This window comes from Phaseolus vulgaris, chromosome 7 (assembly GCF_000499845.2).
Source record: "Phaseolus vulgaris cultivar G19833 chromosome 7, P. vulgaris v2.0, whole genome shotgun sequence".
Classification (NCBI taxonomy): Eukaryota; Viridiplantae; Streptophyta; class Magnoliopsida; order Fabales; family Fabaceae; genus Phaseolus; species Phaseolus vulgaris.
This window is the reverse complement of record NC_023753.2, coordinates 15,902,130-15,920,503: the sequence shown is the minus strand read 5'-3', so window position 1 is coordinate 15,920,503 and position 18,374 is coordinate 15,902,130. Positions and strand designations below refer to the sequence as shown.

The 18,374-nt window shown below is 35.7% G+C and overlaps 1 protein-coding gene across 5 annotated transcripts; it reads left to right on the top strand.

The window, feature by feature from the left end:
* Positions 1 to 337: 337 nt before the first annotated feature.
* LOC137827623 (TNF receptor-associated factor homolog 1a-like) lies at positions 338 to 16,987 on the top strand. Of its 5 annotated transcripts, none has more exons than XM_068633833.1 (13): positions 338 to 550; positions 1,220 to 1,440; positions 1,833 to 1,944; positions 3,293 to 3,381; positions 3,492 to 3,560; positions 3,651 to 3,783; positions 5,268 to 5,426; positions 5,886 to 6,234; positions 11,068 to 11,180; positions 12,546 to 12,693; positions 13,870 to 14,339; positions 14,426 to 14,627; positions 15,428 to 16,987. In XM_068633833.1, exons 2-13 carry the CDS (start codon positions 1,266 to 1,268, stop codon positions 16,808 to 16,810), a joined length of 3,402 nt encoding a protein of 1,133 aa, XP_068489934.1. In that variant the 5' UTR covers positions 338 to 550; positions 1,220 to 1,265; the 3' UTR covers positions 16,811 to 16,987. The 5 variants fall into 5 exon arrangements, with proteins under 5 accessions (XP_068489934.1, XP_068489933.1, XP_068489937.1 ...); XM_068633832.1 differs by having other exon boundaries at positions 383 to 550; positions 11,059 to 11,180; XM_068633836.1 differs by having other exon boundaries at positions 437 to 550; positions 1,833 to 2,096.
* Positions 16,988 to 18,374: the final 1,387 nt, after the last annotated feature.

The following is an 18,374-nucleotide window of genomic DNA, read 5'->3' as shown; positions in this document are numbered from 1 at the left end:
AAGAATTATATTAAATCTAGATAATTCAAATTAATGTGAATGATTTTTTAGTAATTATCATAATTAATAATTTTAACAAATTATGAAATATTTTAGAAACTTTTTATTTTAAATATGTTATAATTGTTTTTGTTTTTAAAATCTAATTATAATTGCATAAAAAATAAATAAAATTTAACTCAATATTATTTTTTTAAAAATTAAACTAATAATTGCAATAATTTAATTTGAACACGAATATTTTATTACAAGCAACGACAAAACATATTTATTTATAAAAAAAACAAAATTAATGAGTGACTAATAAAAAATAATGGCGGTTACTGTTCAAGGAATCAGTTCGATTTCAAGTTTCAACAGAATAAAAAAGGAAAGAAGTCATGTGAATTAAAAAAAATAAAAAGTAACATTATTCTTTTTTTTTTTGGTTATGCTTTGTTTCCTGTTGCTGCTCAACCCTGTCTTTCTTTCTCTCACTTCGTCTTTCTCTCTCTAAAATCTCAGCGCACGAATTGTTCCTTTTTGTCAAACTTCTGCACTTTGATTCCAGGTTCGTCAGCTCCTCATCGATCCACACCATCGTTTTTTTTTTCTTTTACCTCACTTCAATCTTTAACTGAGCTTCCTTTTTTTTTGGTTTATTGCGTCATTTATTGGATTTTGATTAATGAGTTATTTTTTTTTGGTGGCTTCTGGAAATTACTGTCCAGGATCTTGGTGTTTTTTGGTGTTGATTGTTTCGGGGAATATTCTATTTTTGGGGTTCATGCAATTGGACCTCATCGAGCCGGTTTTGCTACCTCGTTGAGCTTATTTTCTTAATTCGAGCTTCTTTCAATTAGTTTGAATATTTGTTTTAGGTTTTTTTGTATCGATGATTGAGGTTTTTGGCTTGGTTTTATGTTCTGTTCTCAATAATTTTTATGAGGAACTTACATTGGAGAAGGTAGTGTTTCATTAGGTTAATCGATATGGTTCAGAGGAAGCGGTCGGTTTGTTTTCTTGGGTTTTGAATTGGGATTATCAGTTATTGTGATTTCGAATTTGTTCCTTCACAAAGTGCATTGGTTATGATTATGCTTATATTGTAGGGCTTTTTAGATGTAGTTGCAAATGAATACTCTTATTGATTTATTCTTGGGAATGATTTATTGTCTTGTAATGCAATGTGGGGTTTAAGGGCTGATTTTTTGTCTTTGTTTGTCTGATTCTTATTCAGTTGGCGTTGTAAGAAGAGCGTTAGAGAAATATTTCTTAATCAGGGAATGACTGGGATTGTGAGTGAGGAGTCTAGAGTGGGAAAGTCTGTGGAGGGAATTTCAAATGGGCAGCGATGTCAATACGGGGAAGCATTGGCAGAATGGCGGTCTTCTGAGCAGGTTGAGAATGGAATCACATCTACTTCTCCCCCTTATTGGGACTCTGACGATGGAGATGATGGTGACAATTTCTTTTTCCAATTTTTTTTTTTTTTACATTTACATTGTTATATTGCATGTTTGTGTCTGTTTTCCTGTATGAGGTTAGGGATGGTATTAGTGTCTGTTTTCTGTTTCGTTTTGGTTTCTATTCCCTTGTAACAAAAGAAAAAAAGACATTAGAAATTACGAATGCTCTGATTAAGTTTGTATTATGTGAAAATATTTTGCTCCTTGGTATTTTGATTGATATCAGTGGTTTAGTGCGTTTATTGATTTGTATGAATAGGGAATTATTTAAACCTTAGAATGCACAGATGTCATTTTATTGTTATATCCTTTTCTCATCTTAATGGTTAAAAATGACTATTTTCCTAAAGAATTGTTTAGTCATATTTGGTTTTCTCTTTACAGGACCAAAACCTTCGGAGTTGTTTGGAAGATATACGTGGAAGATAGAAAAGTTTTCTCAAATTAACAAAAGGGAACTTCGCAGTAGTCCATTTGAGGTTGGCGGCTACAAATGGTATGAGGTGTATCACTGGACTTACATAGCTTTTGTTGTGATTTAGAACTTAACTGTCGTGAGGGCGAGCCCGGTGCAGTGGTAAAGTTGTGCCTTGTTGACCGGTTGGTCATGGGTTTGAATCTGGAAACAGCCTCTTTGCGTATGCAAGGGTAAGGCTGCATACAATAACCTTCCCCATACCTTTCGCATAGCGATTAGTCTTTAGTACTGGGGTACACTGAAGATGTAGAACTTAACTATCCTTGTTGTTTTGCTTTATCTTGAATTTTTGAAGAAACACTGATGTATCTTACCTAGTGTAGTTTATCTGACACATTCAATTCTCTCTCTATTGTATGTGTGTGTGTGTGTGTATAAATGAAGAAATTCATTTAGTCATACAGAAGTGTGGGGGTGTTTTGGAGGAATTAAATCAGCCTAGGAAAAAATATACCATAAATGTTGAGTAAACTTGCTCAGTGCATATTTTGTATGAAATAAAAACATCGTGTGCTCTGAAGCCAATTTCCTAACATATCAGCCTGCTAAGCCAACAAGGTATCCTTTAGAATATGCATGTTACTATCCTACAAATTAGTGATAGGTTGTACATTCCTTAGAAAAAGAAATTGGTCTCTGCTACCAAAATCCTCTTGATTGTAACCAAAAATTGGTCCAAGAACTTTTTCTAAGACAGGATTCCGTAAACAAGTTTGAACAAAAAATAAACAGGTAACTGTCAGTTAGAAATTGCTGGGACCAAACACATGCAGGGGAAAAATCTTTATGTGACCTGTGAATCTGCAGTTTTAATTCTATTAAAAGCCCTGATGTCCAAGTAAATGACATTACCTTAGGTGGGACTTTCAACTTCTTTAGAGGTTTATCAGAAGTTCGAGAGCTTTATGTGACCTGTGAACCTGCAATATTAGTTCTATTGAATTCCTGTTGTCAAAGTAAATAACTTTTCCTTAGGCAGGGCTTTTGATTTCATAAGAGGTTTATCAAAATGGCAGATAGGTTAATTCTACAGAAGAGTTAGAAATTGGACAAGGACGTTGCCAAAAACCAACTAGAAGGGTCAAGAGGTCTGACCAATAATATGCTGTTTTGAGATATGTATATGGAATTTGTGACCCTTTATAATATACTATTTGTCATACAAGAGAAAGATACCTTCTTTATTTCACTTGCTACAGGTGTCATGTAAGGACTATATAGTTTTCATGGGAATCATGCCCTTAATTTAATGTTGGTATGTGCAGTCTAAGAAATACATCTTATTTGCTGAGATAGTTTATAACTTCATGACATGGTAAATTGTAGTGTTGATTTTTTGACTTAATAATTGTTTTGTTTGTGGCAGGTATATTTTAATCTATCCACAAGGCTGTGATGTTTGCAATCATCTCTCACTCTTTCTTTGTGTTGCTAATCATGACAAACTTCTTCCAGGTTCAATTCACGATCTTTTTCAGATTGCATTGATGATTATTAGTTTTATTTTCTACAATTAGATCCATAGTATTTGGTTGTGCTTACTTTTTCTTTCTGGGGCAAGACAGGATGGAGTCATTTTGCTCAATTTACAATAGCTGTGGTCAATAAAGAACCAAAGAAATCAAAATATTCTGGTCTGTTTCATAATAGTTAGGTTAATTGCTGGAGATTACAATTTTTCTTTCAATATTAGTGAGATATATGCCCTTGATTGAGTTTTCCAGATACATTGCATCGATTTTGGAAGAAGGAGCATGACTGGGGATGGAAAAAGTTTATGGAACTGTCAAAGGTGTATGATGGATTTGTTGACACTTCAGACAATCTGATAATAAAAGCTCAAGTTCAAGTCATAAGGTATTCTATACTTAATTTATGTTATTTAGGATATTTCAAATACTTAACAATCCATCTTTCACAAAGCTGTCTTAATAATTAAGGGAACTGGCTATATGATATAATTTTGAATTTCATTTGGTTTCCTTATCTAGAAAGAACAGCAAATCATATGGACGTCCTGGAATTGTGCTAGTTTGAGTGATTGGTCCTTCTCCATAGTTTCATAGTAAATTGAAAGCCAGCTAGAAACAATATTTTTATGATGCCAAGCTTTTTTTCTTTCTCGTTGTTCGAATGAATAATAGATTTTGCATGATGGTATTTATACATAATGCAATGTATATAATCCTTACATTTTATTTCCTATATTTATGCAATCTTTTCATTTGCATTGGTTTTCCTATTTTCTCTCAAGAAATACACCCTTTCCATGCATTTTGCTTTACTTTGTATGACCAAGTCCAACACGCCTCTCTCACCATCTGTGCTGCTATGGGAAATTTCATTAAATTTAAGGCTCAATGAGCCCCTGATTCATGTCTTTATTTATTTTTACTTTTCTTTGTTATTTTATTTTATTGTCTGCAGATTATGAAATTTTGAGTCAATATAAACTGTTTTCTGGAAATTTATTTCTTGTTCTTCACAGTGTGTTCCGAATGTAAAAAGTTGACTTTTCTGAATTTAAATTCTGGAATTATGAAAAATGACTTGCAGAAATTAAATCTGGGAGTCAATTTTTACACAGTTCCAGATTGTTCTGGAATTTAATTTTCAGATAGATGAAATAAAGAACATCTACAAGGGTATGATTTGAATAAAATTTGACATAAAAAAAGAGGGTGTAGCTGCTAAGAAAGGGTGTGGTGAGTCTATCATCACATTCACACCCTCTACCACGGTTCATTACCCAGATGGCACTGCTGGTGATTTGTATACCCATACCTGATTGTTATAAATATAAATGAGTGGAGTGAATATAAATCAATCATCAGTCCAAATTTGCAAATGCCATAAATAAAACGTGTAATGGTGCTTAAAGTATTTATAAAGATGGTTATTCATGTGTATAGAGGCATTCTGATGGTTTGTTTTAACATAGTAGAAAGATATCTTTGAAATTATAAATTTCCACTTTTTAGAAAAACGTCAGAAGTTTTTTTCCTCCTAAATTGCCTTTTTCCACTTGTGAGAAAATTCTTGGTGAAAATGCTTATCCAAATGGGCACAAGGAGAAAGAGTTCTTATGTTGTACTTGTCAACTGTTCAATGTTTCTTCCAGGTACGCAAAGCAATGCAGGCAGGTTATTGTGACAGAATTAGTGACCATGTCATCTTCTCTTGTATTTTTTCAATACACCAAATTTTGTCCATATTTTATTTATTTATTGAATTTGTGTGGCAGTTAAATGTGACAACTTGTTAATTTATTTTGCACTTTTCCTTGGGATTTTATATCTTGAAGTGTGACCATATATTCCTTGTTTGTTTCTGATGCATAGGGAGAAATCAGAGAGACCTTTCCGGTGCCTTGATTGTCAGTATAGGAGAGAGCTTGTTAGGGTATATTTGACAAATGTAGAACAAATTTGTCGGCGTTTTGTGGAGGAGAGAAGAAGCAAACTTGGGAAGTTGATAGAGGATAAAGCTAGGTGGTCAAGGTACTTGTGCTCTCCTTTTAAAACCTCCCTCTTCAGACATCTTGTAAGTCTAGTCTTGCTCCAGAGTGTCACCTAATAAAACACTGGAGCATCAAGTTACTTCTTTTTCACACTTCCAGATCAATAGCAGTAGTTTAACACTTGAACTGAAAAATTTAATTTCATTCCCCTTTAATCTGGAAAGTAGAAAAAATGTTAGCCATATTGTAAAAAAGATACAGAACAGAGGAATGGATGTCATGGTCAAATCAAATAGCTGATCATGGTTTTGATGTACATGTGTATCTTGAAATGTATGTTACATCCTATTTGAAATTAAATATGATCTGATATTTTCTTTATTGGAATGTATATTGTTTTCCTATTTGATATTATGCATTATCATTTATTGCCACATATGACAGACCTTTGAGTTCTGGTGTCTTATTTTGTTCTGATCAAATATTAATATGCATCCAGCTTCTTTTCTTTCTGGCGGGAAATTGATCAAACTTCTAAGCGCCACATGTCTAGGGAGAAGACAGATGTAATTTTGAAAGTAGTTGTAAAGCACTTCTTTATAGAGAAAGAAGTCACTTCTACTTTGGTAATGGATTCCTTGCATAGTGGATTGAAGGCTCTTGAAGGCCAGACTAAGAACCAAAAAGCTAAAGTGAAATTGCTGGATTCTGAAGAAATACCAGCACCAATTGTTCATGTTGAGAAAGATATGTTTGTTTTGGTGGATGATGTTTTACTGCTACTTGAAAGGGTTGCGGTAGAACCACTGCCTCCTAAAGATGAAAAGTGCCCTCAAAACCGGACAAAGGTAAGACGCAGAATTATGTTTGTGATAATGAGCATGGAATTTTGTGTTGACGCATGACCTGATAACTGGTGATATGGTTGAGCACTAATTTATCTCTTTTGAAATGTGATGGTATTTGGCTGAATTTTTGACAGGATGTAGTTGACAAATAAGAGCAAAACTGAGTATGTATAAATGGGGTCTCGACAGTGGGAAAAGGAAACTGAAACTCTGTTATTGTATTCTGAATAATATTATATTTAAGACTGGTTTTCACTTAAATGCTACTGCGTCAGCTGGTCATCTGCACTAATAACCTAAAGAGTTCTTCAATTTATGTTTTTATACTTCAATGTTTTTGCTTCTGTTTCTTATTTTGTTTCTTTTATTTTGTCGTTTTAGAATGATTACACATGTTTAGAATTGCTTTGAAAATTTATAAATTGAAGAATAACAATTTTGCGACAATTTTTGAGAAATGTTTCATATTGTTAACATGTGATGGTAAATTACATAAATTGGTAATCATCAGGTATTAAATTACTTCAATTTAAAATTTTAATGGGATCTAATAATAAGCACCCTGCTTGTTTAAACTTAAAATAGTGATTTATTATAATTGCTTTTTGAAGCTAATATTTTTAGCTTGTGAGAATAGAGTAGACTATATTTTTTTTTTAAATTTTACTTTGCCACAAAAAAATGTATTATCAATTTTATGCTAAAAAAATGTATAAGATAATTTTCTTCACGTTCAAAATTAATACTGATGTTTATGTTACTTCTAGAACTTATTTCTTCCACAGTGGGAGCTACACTACTATTAGGCAAACCCAGGGAATGTTTTTGCATTAGTTAAAACACAATTCAGACTAAAAAGAAATATCTACAATTTAATTTTTAGAAAATTGATTTTTGGCTGCAGAAATCTATATCCCTGTTCTTTATTATGGAGGTTCAAATAAGTAGTTCTTCATTTATTCATAATTTTGTACATGCTTGATATTTTATATTTTACTATTTGCTGCATCAGTAACATTTTTTTTTCCTTGCAACTTAAATTTAGGTTGAGCTCATACTTTATTTGTGCCATATTTTCTGCACATGTCCTATCTTATATTTATGCAGTATATGCTTTAATATTTAAGATGTTGCATAGTCAGCATCAGTATATACTTTCATGGATAAGTTTTCCCCCTTTTTGAATAGCAATCCTTTTCCTGGAGAGGCTTTTAAGTACTGAATAATTTTATCTACTGCTTGCAAGTGTCTTTCTCTTGGATCATGCATAAATTGACTAACCACACTAACTGCATAGGCTATATCTGGCCTAGTGTGTGAAAGATAAATGAGTTTTCCCACAAGTCTTTGATATTGTGTCTTCTCCACTTTTGGGTTTTCCTCATCATTCCCAATCCTATGATTTTGCTCTATTGGCACTCCAGTGGGCTTACAACCCAACTTACCAATCTCTTTGAGAAGATCAAGGATGTATTTCCTTTGAGAAATAAAGATGCCCTGTCTCGAGTAAGCAACCTCTATCCCAAGGAAGTACTTCAGCTTCCCAAGATCCTTCATTTCAAATTGAGCAGCTAGTCTCTCCCTCAAATTTTGTTTTTCAATCTCATCATCACCTGTAATAATCATATCATCTACATAGACCAAAAGTAGAGTGAGTTTACCATTCTGAGAATGTTTTATAAACAGAGTATGGTCACCTTGGCTTTGTCGGTACCCCAAAGATACCATAGCTTGAGTAAACCTTCCAAACCAAGCACGAGGTGATTGTTTAAGACCATATAGGGCCTTCTTAAGTCTGCACGCCTTATTCCCTTCATTAACAATACCATACCCAGGTGGAATCTCCATGTATACTTCTTCCTCCAAGCTTCCATGCAAGAAGGCATTTTTAACATCAAATTGATGCATTGCCCAACCAAAGTGTGCCGCCAGGGAGAGAATAATCCTGACGGTATTCATTTTTGCCACTGGAGCAAAAGTCTCCTCATAATCGATCCCATAGGTTTGAGTGTACCCTTTTGCAACCAACCTTGCTTTATACCGATCCAGTGTGCCATCAGACTTATACTTAACTGTGTATATCCACCTACAACCCACTGCTTTCTTATCTTTTGGTCTCTCTACAATCTCCCAAGTCTCATTCCTTTCTAACGCGCTCATTTCTTCATTCATGGCTCGAATCCAGTTATCATCTTTTAAGGCTTCTTGTACCGATGTAGGGATTTTGATAGAATCAATAGCTGAAAGAAAACTCTGGTGCTGCATAGAAAGTTTTTCTGTAGACACAAATTGGGATATAGGATATTTGGCACAAGATCTTTTTTCTTTTCTCAAGGCAATAGGTAAATCATTTAGGTTAGGTTCAAAAGCAGTATTTAAGGTGTCCTCAAGAGTCTCACTGGTATGAGTTCTTACCTCCGGTTCAGACAATTGAAGTTGCTGTTCGACCAGGACGGGTTCTTGTTGCCTTCGCTGATATTGTTTTCCAAAATATTTGTCTTCATTATTCTTCTCTGGTAATGATGTTGGTGCAGGGTCTTTGTCATCCTTCCTAAGAACGAAATCCTGTAACAAAGGAAAAGGTGGCAACTCAAGGTCCTCAGCTTCTTGAATACTCTCCCCCTGAAGCTGAGAACTAGGAAAGAAAGACTCTGTTTCATGGAAGGTGACATCTTTGGAAATATAAACTTTACGACTTTGAGGATGATAACATTTGTACCCCTTTTTGTAGGGGGCATAACCGATGAAGACACATTTGATGGCACGAGGATCTAACTTACCCCGATTAGGACTATGAACATGGACAAAAGCAGGACAACCAAAGACACGATTCTGAAGACTATTCAACATGGGAATAGAAGGATAGAATGTGGTCATAACCTGAATAGGAGTAACACCCTCTAGAACCCGAGAGGGTAATCTATTAATCAAATAAGTGGCAGTCAGGACTGCTTCCCCCCAGTAAGATCTAGGAACAGATGTTTGGAAAAGTAAAGCTCGAGTAACCTCAAGGAGATGACGATTTTTCCTTTCAGCAACCCCATTTTGTTGAGGAGTGTCCACACAGGTTAATTCATGAACAACTCCATTTTCCTCAAGGAACTTGGAAAGGTTTTGGTTCACATATTCTCTTCCATTATCAGAACGCAATCTCTTAATTGAACTTTCAAATTGTGTTTGAATCATTCTGTAAAACTTTACAAACAAGTGAAAAACTTCAGACTTATCTTTCATGAGAAATAACCAAGTAACCCGAGTACAATCATCAATAAATGAAACAAACCATTTTGTACCCGAGATATTAGGAATAGGTGAAGGTCCCCATACATCTGAATGAATAAGATCAAAAGGTTTAGAACTTTTATTACCATTGGGAGGAAAAGTTGTCCGATGGTGTTTAGCAAACTGACAAACATCACAATGAAATGACTCAGCAGACACTTTTGTAAATAAAACAGGAAATAAGGACTTTAGGATACTAAATGGAGGATGACCAAGACGTCTGTGTTGAAGCCATATCTGAGAGGATGACCAAGATTCACGACCTTGCTGAAGATTAGAAGTGTGTGCCTGTAGTCTAGCACCCTTTTTACTTTCTTCATGCTGTAAATAATATAACCCGCCCTGCTCTTTAGCAATTCCAATAGTCTTCCCCGTGACAAGATCCTGAAAAACACAATGGGAAGGGAAAAATACCACTGTACAATTTAAATCTTGGGTAATCTTTTGAATAGACAAGAGGTTATTGGATAGTTTGGGAACATGAAGCACATTTTTTAAAGGAAATGAAGGTTGAAGGTGAATGTTACCACGACCATTAATGGGGGTAGTGGAACCATTAGCAATAGTAATATATGGCTTACCGGATAAAGTAGTGTAGGATGAAAAAGAAGAGGAATGAGGTGTCATATGATCAGTAGCACCAGAGTCTATAATCCAGATATTTTCAGTACTAGAAGCATTAAAGGATAAAAAACTAGAACTCTTACCACTCATAGTAAAGGAACAATAGCTAGATGGCTTACTAAGGGAGTCCATGAGAGTTCAAAACCAACTGAGTTTTTCAGATTGGCAAAATTTGATCCTGTTCACACACACAGGAAAAAAAATCTGCCGGAAAAATTTTCCGGTGGCGGTTTCAGGCGGCCAGCGGCGGTTTCCGGCGAGCCGTGGCAGTTCCGGCGAGCGGTGCAGTTTCCGGCGAGCGACGGCAGTGGTGGTCGGTGGTGGTCAATGGTGCAAGGTGGTGGTGGTGGTCAATGGAGAAAGGATAAGGAAAATAGAAAGTTGCAGCAATGAAGGCTGTCCAACAAATAATTGCAGCAATGAAGGCTGTCAAGGAAAATGATTACAGCAATGAAGGCTAAAAAAAAATTTGCGGAAGCAGAGTCTCCTAGATCAGGAGCTCTGATACCAAGTGGAAAGAAATAAGTGAAATATATTTCTGAGATATTTTACAAATGTGATTACAGTCTCTATTTATAGACTGTTTTACAACCTAATTAAAGAAAGAAATAATAGGCAATGAAAGCCAGAAATAATGAGTGTTTAAAGCTGTACAAATCAAATCAAATCACTAACAAATCTGTCCTAATAAATATAAAATAGAATCTGCACTTAATTATAACATAATTCTCCTGATTATGCAACATAAGATATATATTTTTAATAACAAACAAGTGTGGGCTAGTTAAGCTTGTAGGCATTATTACTCTTCTTTCATGGTATCACCAGTAACTTTGGGGTTATAAGTGCATGAAATATATGAATATGGCGCTTTCGGCTTTTCAGTTTTGGAATTTATTTGAAACCTTTTTCTCTTAGTTTTTGCAGGATGGAAGTTCTGGAGAGGATTTCAACAAAGATTCTATTGAGCGTGATGAAAGGCGTTTAACAGAATTGGGTCGTAGGACTTTGGAAATATTTGTCCTTGCGCATATATTCAGGTAGCATACACAGTAATTTTGTAACGATTTGGAGCTCAAGTTCTCAGCTGCATTGCTTGTCTATATACTCTTTACTTATGCTTGTATTTCTCCCTTAATCAAGTTTTAGAGAGGCATGCATGATATTGACTGTTAGCCAGCTGATTTAGTATGTGGTCCATTTCTATGTTGCTATTAACAATGATTGAAGGGGGGCATGTTGATGATCTTTATGATGCCTGATTGGACTTCTAGGTATCAACAAGATGCTTATGGGCCTAATATACTAGACCAGGAGAAGAGAGTGGGGCTCAGTAGTGAAGAGAAGGAGTGTTAGTTAGTGAAGGGGTGAGGTGGCATGGGGGACATGTAGTGAAGGGTTAGTATTTGAGGAGAGAGGAGAGTGGGGGAAATCAGGCTGGATTCTTCTAAAAAAATCTGTTAGGAGAGTATTCCTCACTCTGGGAGGAGTCTTGGACTCTGAGTCTTTTTCCTTGCTTGTAGAGTCACTAGCTCACTAATGTTCTCGAATTAATAATATAATAGTCTATGATATCCTTAAAGTGAAGGATCCAGGTTGAGGCTATTCCTTTCAGAGTTAACATTTTTTGATTGAGTTCATTCAAAACAAAGGAACAACATTAGCATGATGTTCAATGTATTTTTGCATACTTTTTTCAACAAGTGTGTTTGGTAAATGCATTAGAATCAGACACAATAGGTCATTGGGATATAATCTATAAATTTTTATGTTTAATGAACAAGCAAGAATGAGACACAACAGGACATCAAGTTCAATTGTATGTCTTAAAAGTTTTAAAAATGGAACAAGATAGAAAAACAGGTAAAAGGGTAGTACATCCTGGTTATAAGCTTTTTGGTGGAAACAATGAGAATAGAAGATAGCCTTTTTGTTCCATTTTGTTTTGATTTCTAAGTAGATTCTACCCAAAAAGTAATTAGCAATTTTCATTTGGTACACGTTAGCTCAGTCTTGAAGTGTCGCATCAACCGAGTGCTTATCTACTTCCATGTTTTGGCCAAAGTTCTACAATTGTGTACAAAAATAGGATGCAGCTGATTATTCTGCACAATACAGACTTAGTTTTGAGTTGCTTCAAGTTCAACTGCCTTTTTTGACATATTAGCTTATTCAGAAGTTGTGATCCCCTTGTATCAATGAGCTTGGAGTTCCTCTACTTTGTGGTATTTCCTATGGAGAATAGAAAATTGTTAAAAATATGGAAAGATTGAGAAGTTCCTAATGGTAGGCCCAATATATGTAACCTACCCAGAAGTTAAGGATAGGCATAGTTTTTGTTTCCTTTGTAGGTATTAGACATGCATCAATTTAGATATCCTAACTATTTAGTTTCATGAGTGCAGTAATAAAATTGAGGTTGCCTACCAGGAAGCTGTTGCACTCAAAAGACAAGAAGAACTCATCCGTGAAGAAGAAGCTGCATGGCAAGCTGAAAGTGATCAAAAAGCAAAACGTGGGAGTGAGAGGGAAAAAAAGTCAAAGAAAAAACAGGTCTGGAACACATTGAAAATGCAGTTTCAACGGATTTTTAGTTATCTGAATGTTGATTTCACAGATGCAATGCATTGTCTAGCTCTCCTGTTAGCAAATAGGTTCTTATTTAATTATCTGTAATATCGTGGTTTAGAAGTCAACTCTTATGAATTTCACTACGGAAGATAATTAAACTACAGAAAAGGCACTGTAAATGACAACTGTTATGAGATAGTGAACACATTGAAAGCAGGTCACCAATTTTCATTTTTTATCCTGGTACTGATGAAGTCATCTAACTCCTGCCTGATATGTCATTTCTACTGTTGGATGTGACTTTGTATGCTGAACCCCAGCTGAAGTAATGTAGAATTTCACAAATTTGGGTTCACTTAAATTTAAGGGAAATAAGGCAATAGTATGGTCATATACACATACATAATTTTCCCATCTTTATGTGTGAGGTGCCTGCTGAAGACCTCTCTTGCTTCTTTACAAACCCAGCCTTCTATAAATTGCTTTGGGTATGATGCAACACCACTAATAAAAGCAAAGCAATAATGTAGCAAGAAATACAAGCAAAACAAAAGGAGAGTAGTTAGGAAATCATCTTAGAATAACCCCCAACCCTATAAAACTGGATTATACGATAAATGTTTCCTTTCACTTATAAATTATATTTTGACATTATTTCTAGTCAATGCTGGACTTGAGTTTTTAAAAATATGCTCCTTCACATCCAACACTATCGGGCTTGATATGATGATAATATGGTGGATGAGCCTTTTAATGGATTTAAGATATGTTCACTGTCTTAGAAACTGGGTTGGTCGAGTCAAATTCAACCCCACAACACTGATTTGTGAGGTGAGGATTGTCCCCTCCATTTAGTGGTTGAAATATCAAGTTTATGAACTAACAAACTCACTGGTTAATTTAGTTCGTCTCCGTCTAAACCATTCAGTACCTATTTGAATATTGTTAATCAGTAACCAGCCTTTGAGCTAAATTTTTCTTGATTGGATGTAATTTTGCTAGCAATTTGTAACATGTAATGCTCTCAAGGTTTTTCTGTTGACATCTGCTTGTTATTTTTGGGATTAAATGATGTAATGTGCATGAGGTTAGGAGTTTTGTGGGTTGATTTCTTTTTATATATAATTGTTGACAGATACTCCTCTCTTTTCACTACAGGCCAAACAAAAACGTAACAACCGGAAAGGAAAAGACAAAGGGAGGGAGGAGAGGTCTACTGTCTCTGTACATGAGAAGGACCAAGACAATGCTGCTGATGACAAAAATGATTCTAAAATGGAGGAAGCTCTAGCTGTGTCTGAAAAGCCTGATGCCATGGAAGATGTTTCTGATGTGTCTGACTCTGTAGATGGAGTTTCTGAAATGCTTCAGCCTGATTCAGAAGACAGAGATGCCAGTACTGTTAATTGGGATACCGATGCATCAGAAGTCAATCGTCCATCTGAGGCTAGCAACAATGGCATAGGTGGTGCTTCAACCACACAAAATGGAATGTCTGAGAAAAGGAGCTGTTCAGTGATAGATGATAGTTCTTCAACATGTTCTACCGATTCTTTGCCGTCAGTAGTCATTAATGACCTCCACAAGGGAATTTCCACAAATTATAAAGTCCAAAAGTTGCCTAGCAGGTGCTTGTATTTTTTTTTTTCTGTGTGTAAATGGATATCAATGGTCAGGTGTTTATGTGATATGATATGACACTTTTTATCTGTAGAGGTAAGAACCGAGGCAAAACATCATCTGATGTGAGTAGTTGGACGAAAGAAATAGATAGTCAGCCATCTCGTTCTGCTGCAGATGCTGGGGATGCTAACAATGAGTCTGGAAGTGGTAAGACTGGCAAGTCTGAGTCTGAGGTTGTTGTCCTCTGCTTACAAGATCAGTTGAAGTGGGCTGAGCAGCATGTTGCCAAAAAGGTTGTCATTTTCAACTTTGTTGGAAATACTTATCCAGTTACCATAATTTTTTTCTCTAAGTCTTGTCTATTTGACTTTCTGTGATTATGAAAAGCATTTTTGTCTATTTTTTCCCAAATTCTTGCGTGACTTTTACTTTTTATTTTCACCATTTAAGAGGAGCGTTATAGTTTGCTTGTTGTTGACTGAATAACTTTATTTATTTTCTATCTGCAAATAGACGAAAATAACTTGAACTTGCAAAAAAATTGATGTTTCTATATTCCTATCCTGTTTACAGATTAATCTTGGGAAAAAAGATGTGTATCCATTTCATCTTGTTTCCATCACCTGGTATGGAAGGATGACTTTATTTTTAAATTCTTCCAGTCTTCTGTCCTTCCATGAGGCTACATAGATGTGAAAATTAAAATGGATCCATATACTTCTCCCTTTTCCTTTCATTTCTTATACTATCAAACCTATGTGAATGCTTATCTTCAAAATTTTGCTGGAACGAACATGTCTACATCCCCTTTATTTTTCTTTTCTTGTGACTTGTTTTTGATCTTGGAATTCTCTTCTTTCTATTTATTGGTAAGAATTTGAATCTTATTTCTATTGAAGTTGGTGGGAAGATCAAATTTGGAGTGGCAATGAAATTTATTTTTATTTGATGTTTTTCTATTACAGTTTTCATTTTCATTTCTCTTTTTTCTTAAGCTTGCATCTTCATTCAATATATTGTTTACATACAAATACATTATTTTCATACTCAATTTCGCCTTAAAGACTCTCTCTCATGCTTTTCTAATTGATAGGAAGAGGAGTTTCTTTCAGTGAAGAAACGGGGCGTCAGAGACCTTGTTGAGGCAGAGAGATCTGTTGACAATGATAGTCTACAAAAAGAGAAGATATCAGCTGTGGCATCCTCAGCCATTAGCCCTCCTAGAAACTTATCCTCCTCTATTCAAATGAAGTTAGAACACAAGACTAGCATTACCGTATATCCTGTTCATGTCAGGAAGACATCTTTAAGTGGCTCCCAACAGACTGATAAAGATCCATCTTCACCTTTTACTTCTGCAATATCAGTGCCAGCTGTGTCCAAAACCGAGATCCAAAAGACTTCAACTGCAAGATTAGTTGAAAGATCTGAGGCACAAGTGCCAATCATGTCAAGACCTTCAAGTGCTCCTTTAGTTCCTGGTCCCAGGCCAACTGCCCCTGTTGCCTCCATGGTTCAAACAGCTCCCCTACTTGCACGCTCAGTGAGTGCAACTGCCCGGTTGGGTCCTGATCCCTTACCTGCTACCCATAGGCATGCTCCTCAATCCTACAGAAATGTGATTATGGGGAGCCCTGTGGCCTCAACTGCTGCTACCCATTCCAGCTCCTCAAGTTCAGGAGTAAACCCATTGCCTGGCTATTCTCAACCATCTTCCTCAGTTTCATCTGTACTTTTATCCCAGAGCTCTCATAGATTGGACAAAAGTGCTGGTCAGTCTGGTGTTCATTTTAGCATGATTGCTCGGGATGCTTTACAGAATGGTCCCCAGTGGATTGAAAGTTCTCAAAGGGAATCAAGCAGAATGTTCTTTGATAAACCCTCCAGGCTCGATGATGCTCAAAATCATGACTTGTGCAGGCCAGTGCACAGTAGATCAACGGGCAACATGTCAACTGAGTTCCCTGTCTGTGCATCTGGGCGTCAGAGCCAAGGGTTAATGGTGGATGAGTTCCCACACCTTGATATCATAAATGACCTGCTGGATGAAGAACATGGTATTGGGAAGTCGGCTAAATCAAGTTCAGCATTCCAGTCTCTGAATAATGGGCCGCAGTTGCTAAATCGACAGTTCACTTTTCCTGGGGATTTGGCTGCAAATGATGATCTGGGATCTTCAACCAGTTCTTGCAGGTTTGAGCGATCACGAAGTTACCATCATGACCATAGATTTCACGGAGGGTATAGGTTGTCTGGTGGGGATTATGATTCACTGAGGGATTATAATCCACCGATGAGTAGTGTGCATTGCGTCAATGGTCAGGTAGATGGGTTGATACCAAACCAATGGCAAGTGGCTGGTTCCGATCTGTTGTATCTCGACATGAGAAACACAGAGAACGATAATTATGCATACTTTCCAGATTACTCAAATATGACATGCGGTGTCAATGGTTATACTGTATTCAGGCCATGAAGTGGTCCCTAAGAGGGAAAAGGTAAAGAAGCGTGCCACGAATGAGTGGTTGCAAACAAATGTAATGTGTTTGAGGAAATTGTTGGGTCTTTTTAGATTGGAGTGAGGTTGTAATCTCTCATAAAAAAACATTTTGTAAAGAGTGAGTTATTTGATTCCAGCTTTTTATCTAGTTCATGTCTTTGCCTGCTTGATATTATGGATGAATCATGATGAGGTTTGAGCACTTACGTCGTAATAACTCGAGCTTGCCATACATCGCCTCATTTTAGTCTGGTGCTGCAGAATTTATCAACAAGGCTGTATCCCTTATGCTATGAATATTAATAGGACATTTGCAAATGGTGGATGAGTGTTAAAAATAGTTGTAAATTGTACTGGTAAAATCTGCCCTATGGGCAAAAGGGTCTTTTTGGGGGTATGCCGAGATTTTTATAATTTGATCCCTCTCATGGTGGATTTATGGTCAAGCTTCCTTACTAACATGGTAAGTAGTGTTATCACAAATAAATCAATTATCGATCCAATTGAAGTATTAGATTGATAGGTAAGAAGTAGTTTATAACAACTAGATCAATTATTGATCAGATTAAAGTATTAAATTGTTAGGTTAATGGTTGAAGCCGTAAGTCATTAACTAAACTACATGAATCGATAGATATTGAATTTAAGAAATATTATATTACAAGTTTATATATTTGATTTGTTGTCTAAACATTCAAATCCAGACTTTGAAGAAGTGATATGCTCTTTCAGCAAATCATGTGTATCGACAAAACCTTATATTAATTACTCTATTTTTCTGTATAAAAAGGATGTGGTAAGGTTGTCTTAAGGGAACTCAATTTGTAATTCCTTGTATTTTCTCTTAATTCAATACATGCAGAATTTTTTTTTTAATTCTCTTTCTTTCAATTCTTCGAGTTATCTACATCAGTGGTATCAGTTAGGTACCTTCCTGTCACGAATATGGTAGAGGTAAAAAGAAGTCAATCAGTTACGTAAACAAGAAGAACGTTTAGAAGCAAGATTCATGGAGATTACGATTTTCATGGGACAAATGATGGACTCAGCAGTGGCGGAATGAGTCCAAAAATATTTTAAGAACCTTCTCAAAGACACATATATACAAGTAGTGAAAACACACAATAATATTTTGACTTATTCGTGTGGAACAAAGTTAGTCATATTTGAATTTTCTCACTTTAGTGGGGATGACATGAAGCAATGGATTTACCATTGTGAAATTTATTTTGCCACGGATGAACGCTTGAGGAGGTTAAAACGAAGTTGGATGTTAATCTTGAAGGAAAAGTCTTACAATGGCACACAACTATGGTGCAATCTTTTTTCTTTGACAACTTATCTGTTTGGTTGGACAAAATTTAAGAAAGTGCTCACGAAATGATTTGAAGATGTTTACGATGATCTTATGGTTGATCTCATGCGGTTACGACAGGGTTGGTTGATGATTATCAAGAAAAATTTAAGACAATGGTTTCTAGGTTGTAACTTTAAAAAAAATATAAGATCATTTGTTTTTAGAGTGGGTTAAAACATGACA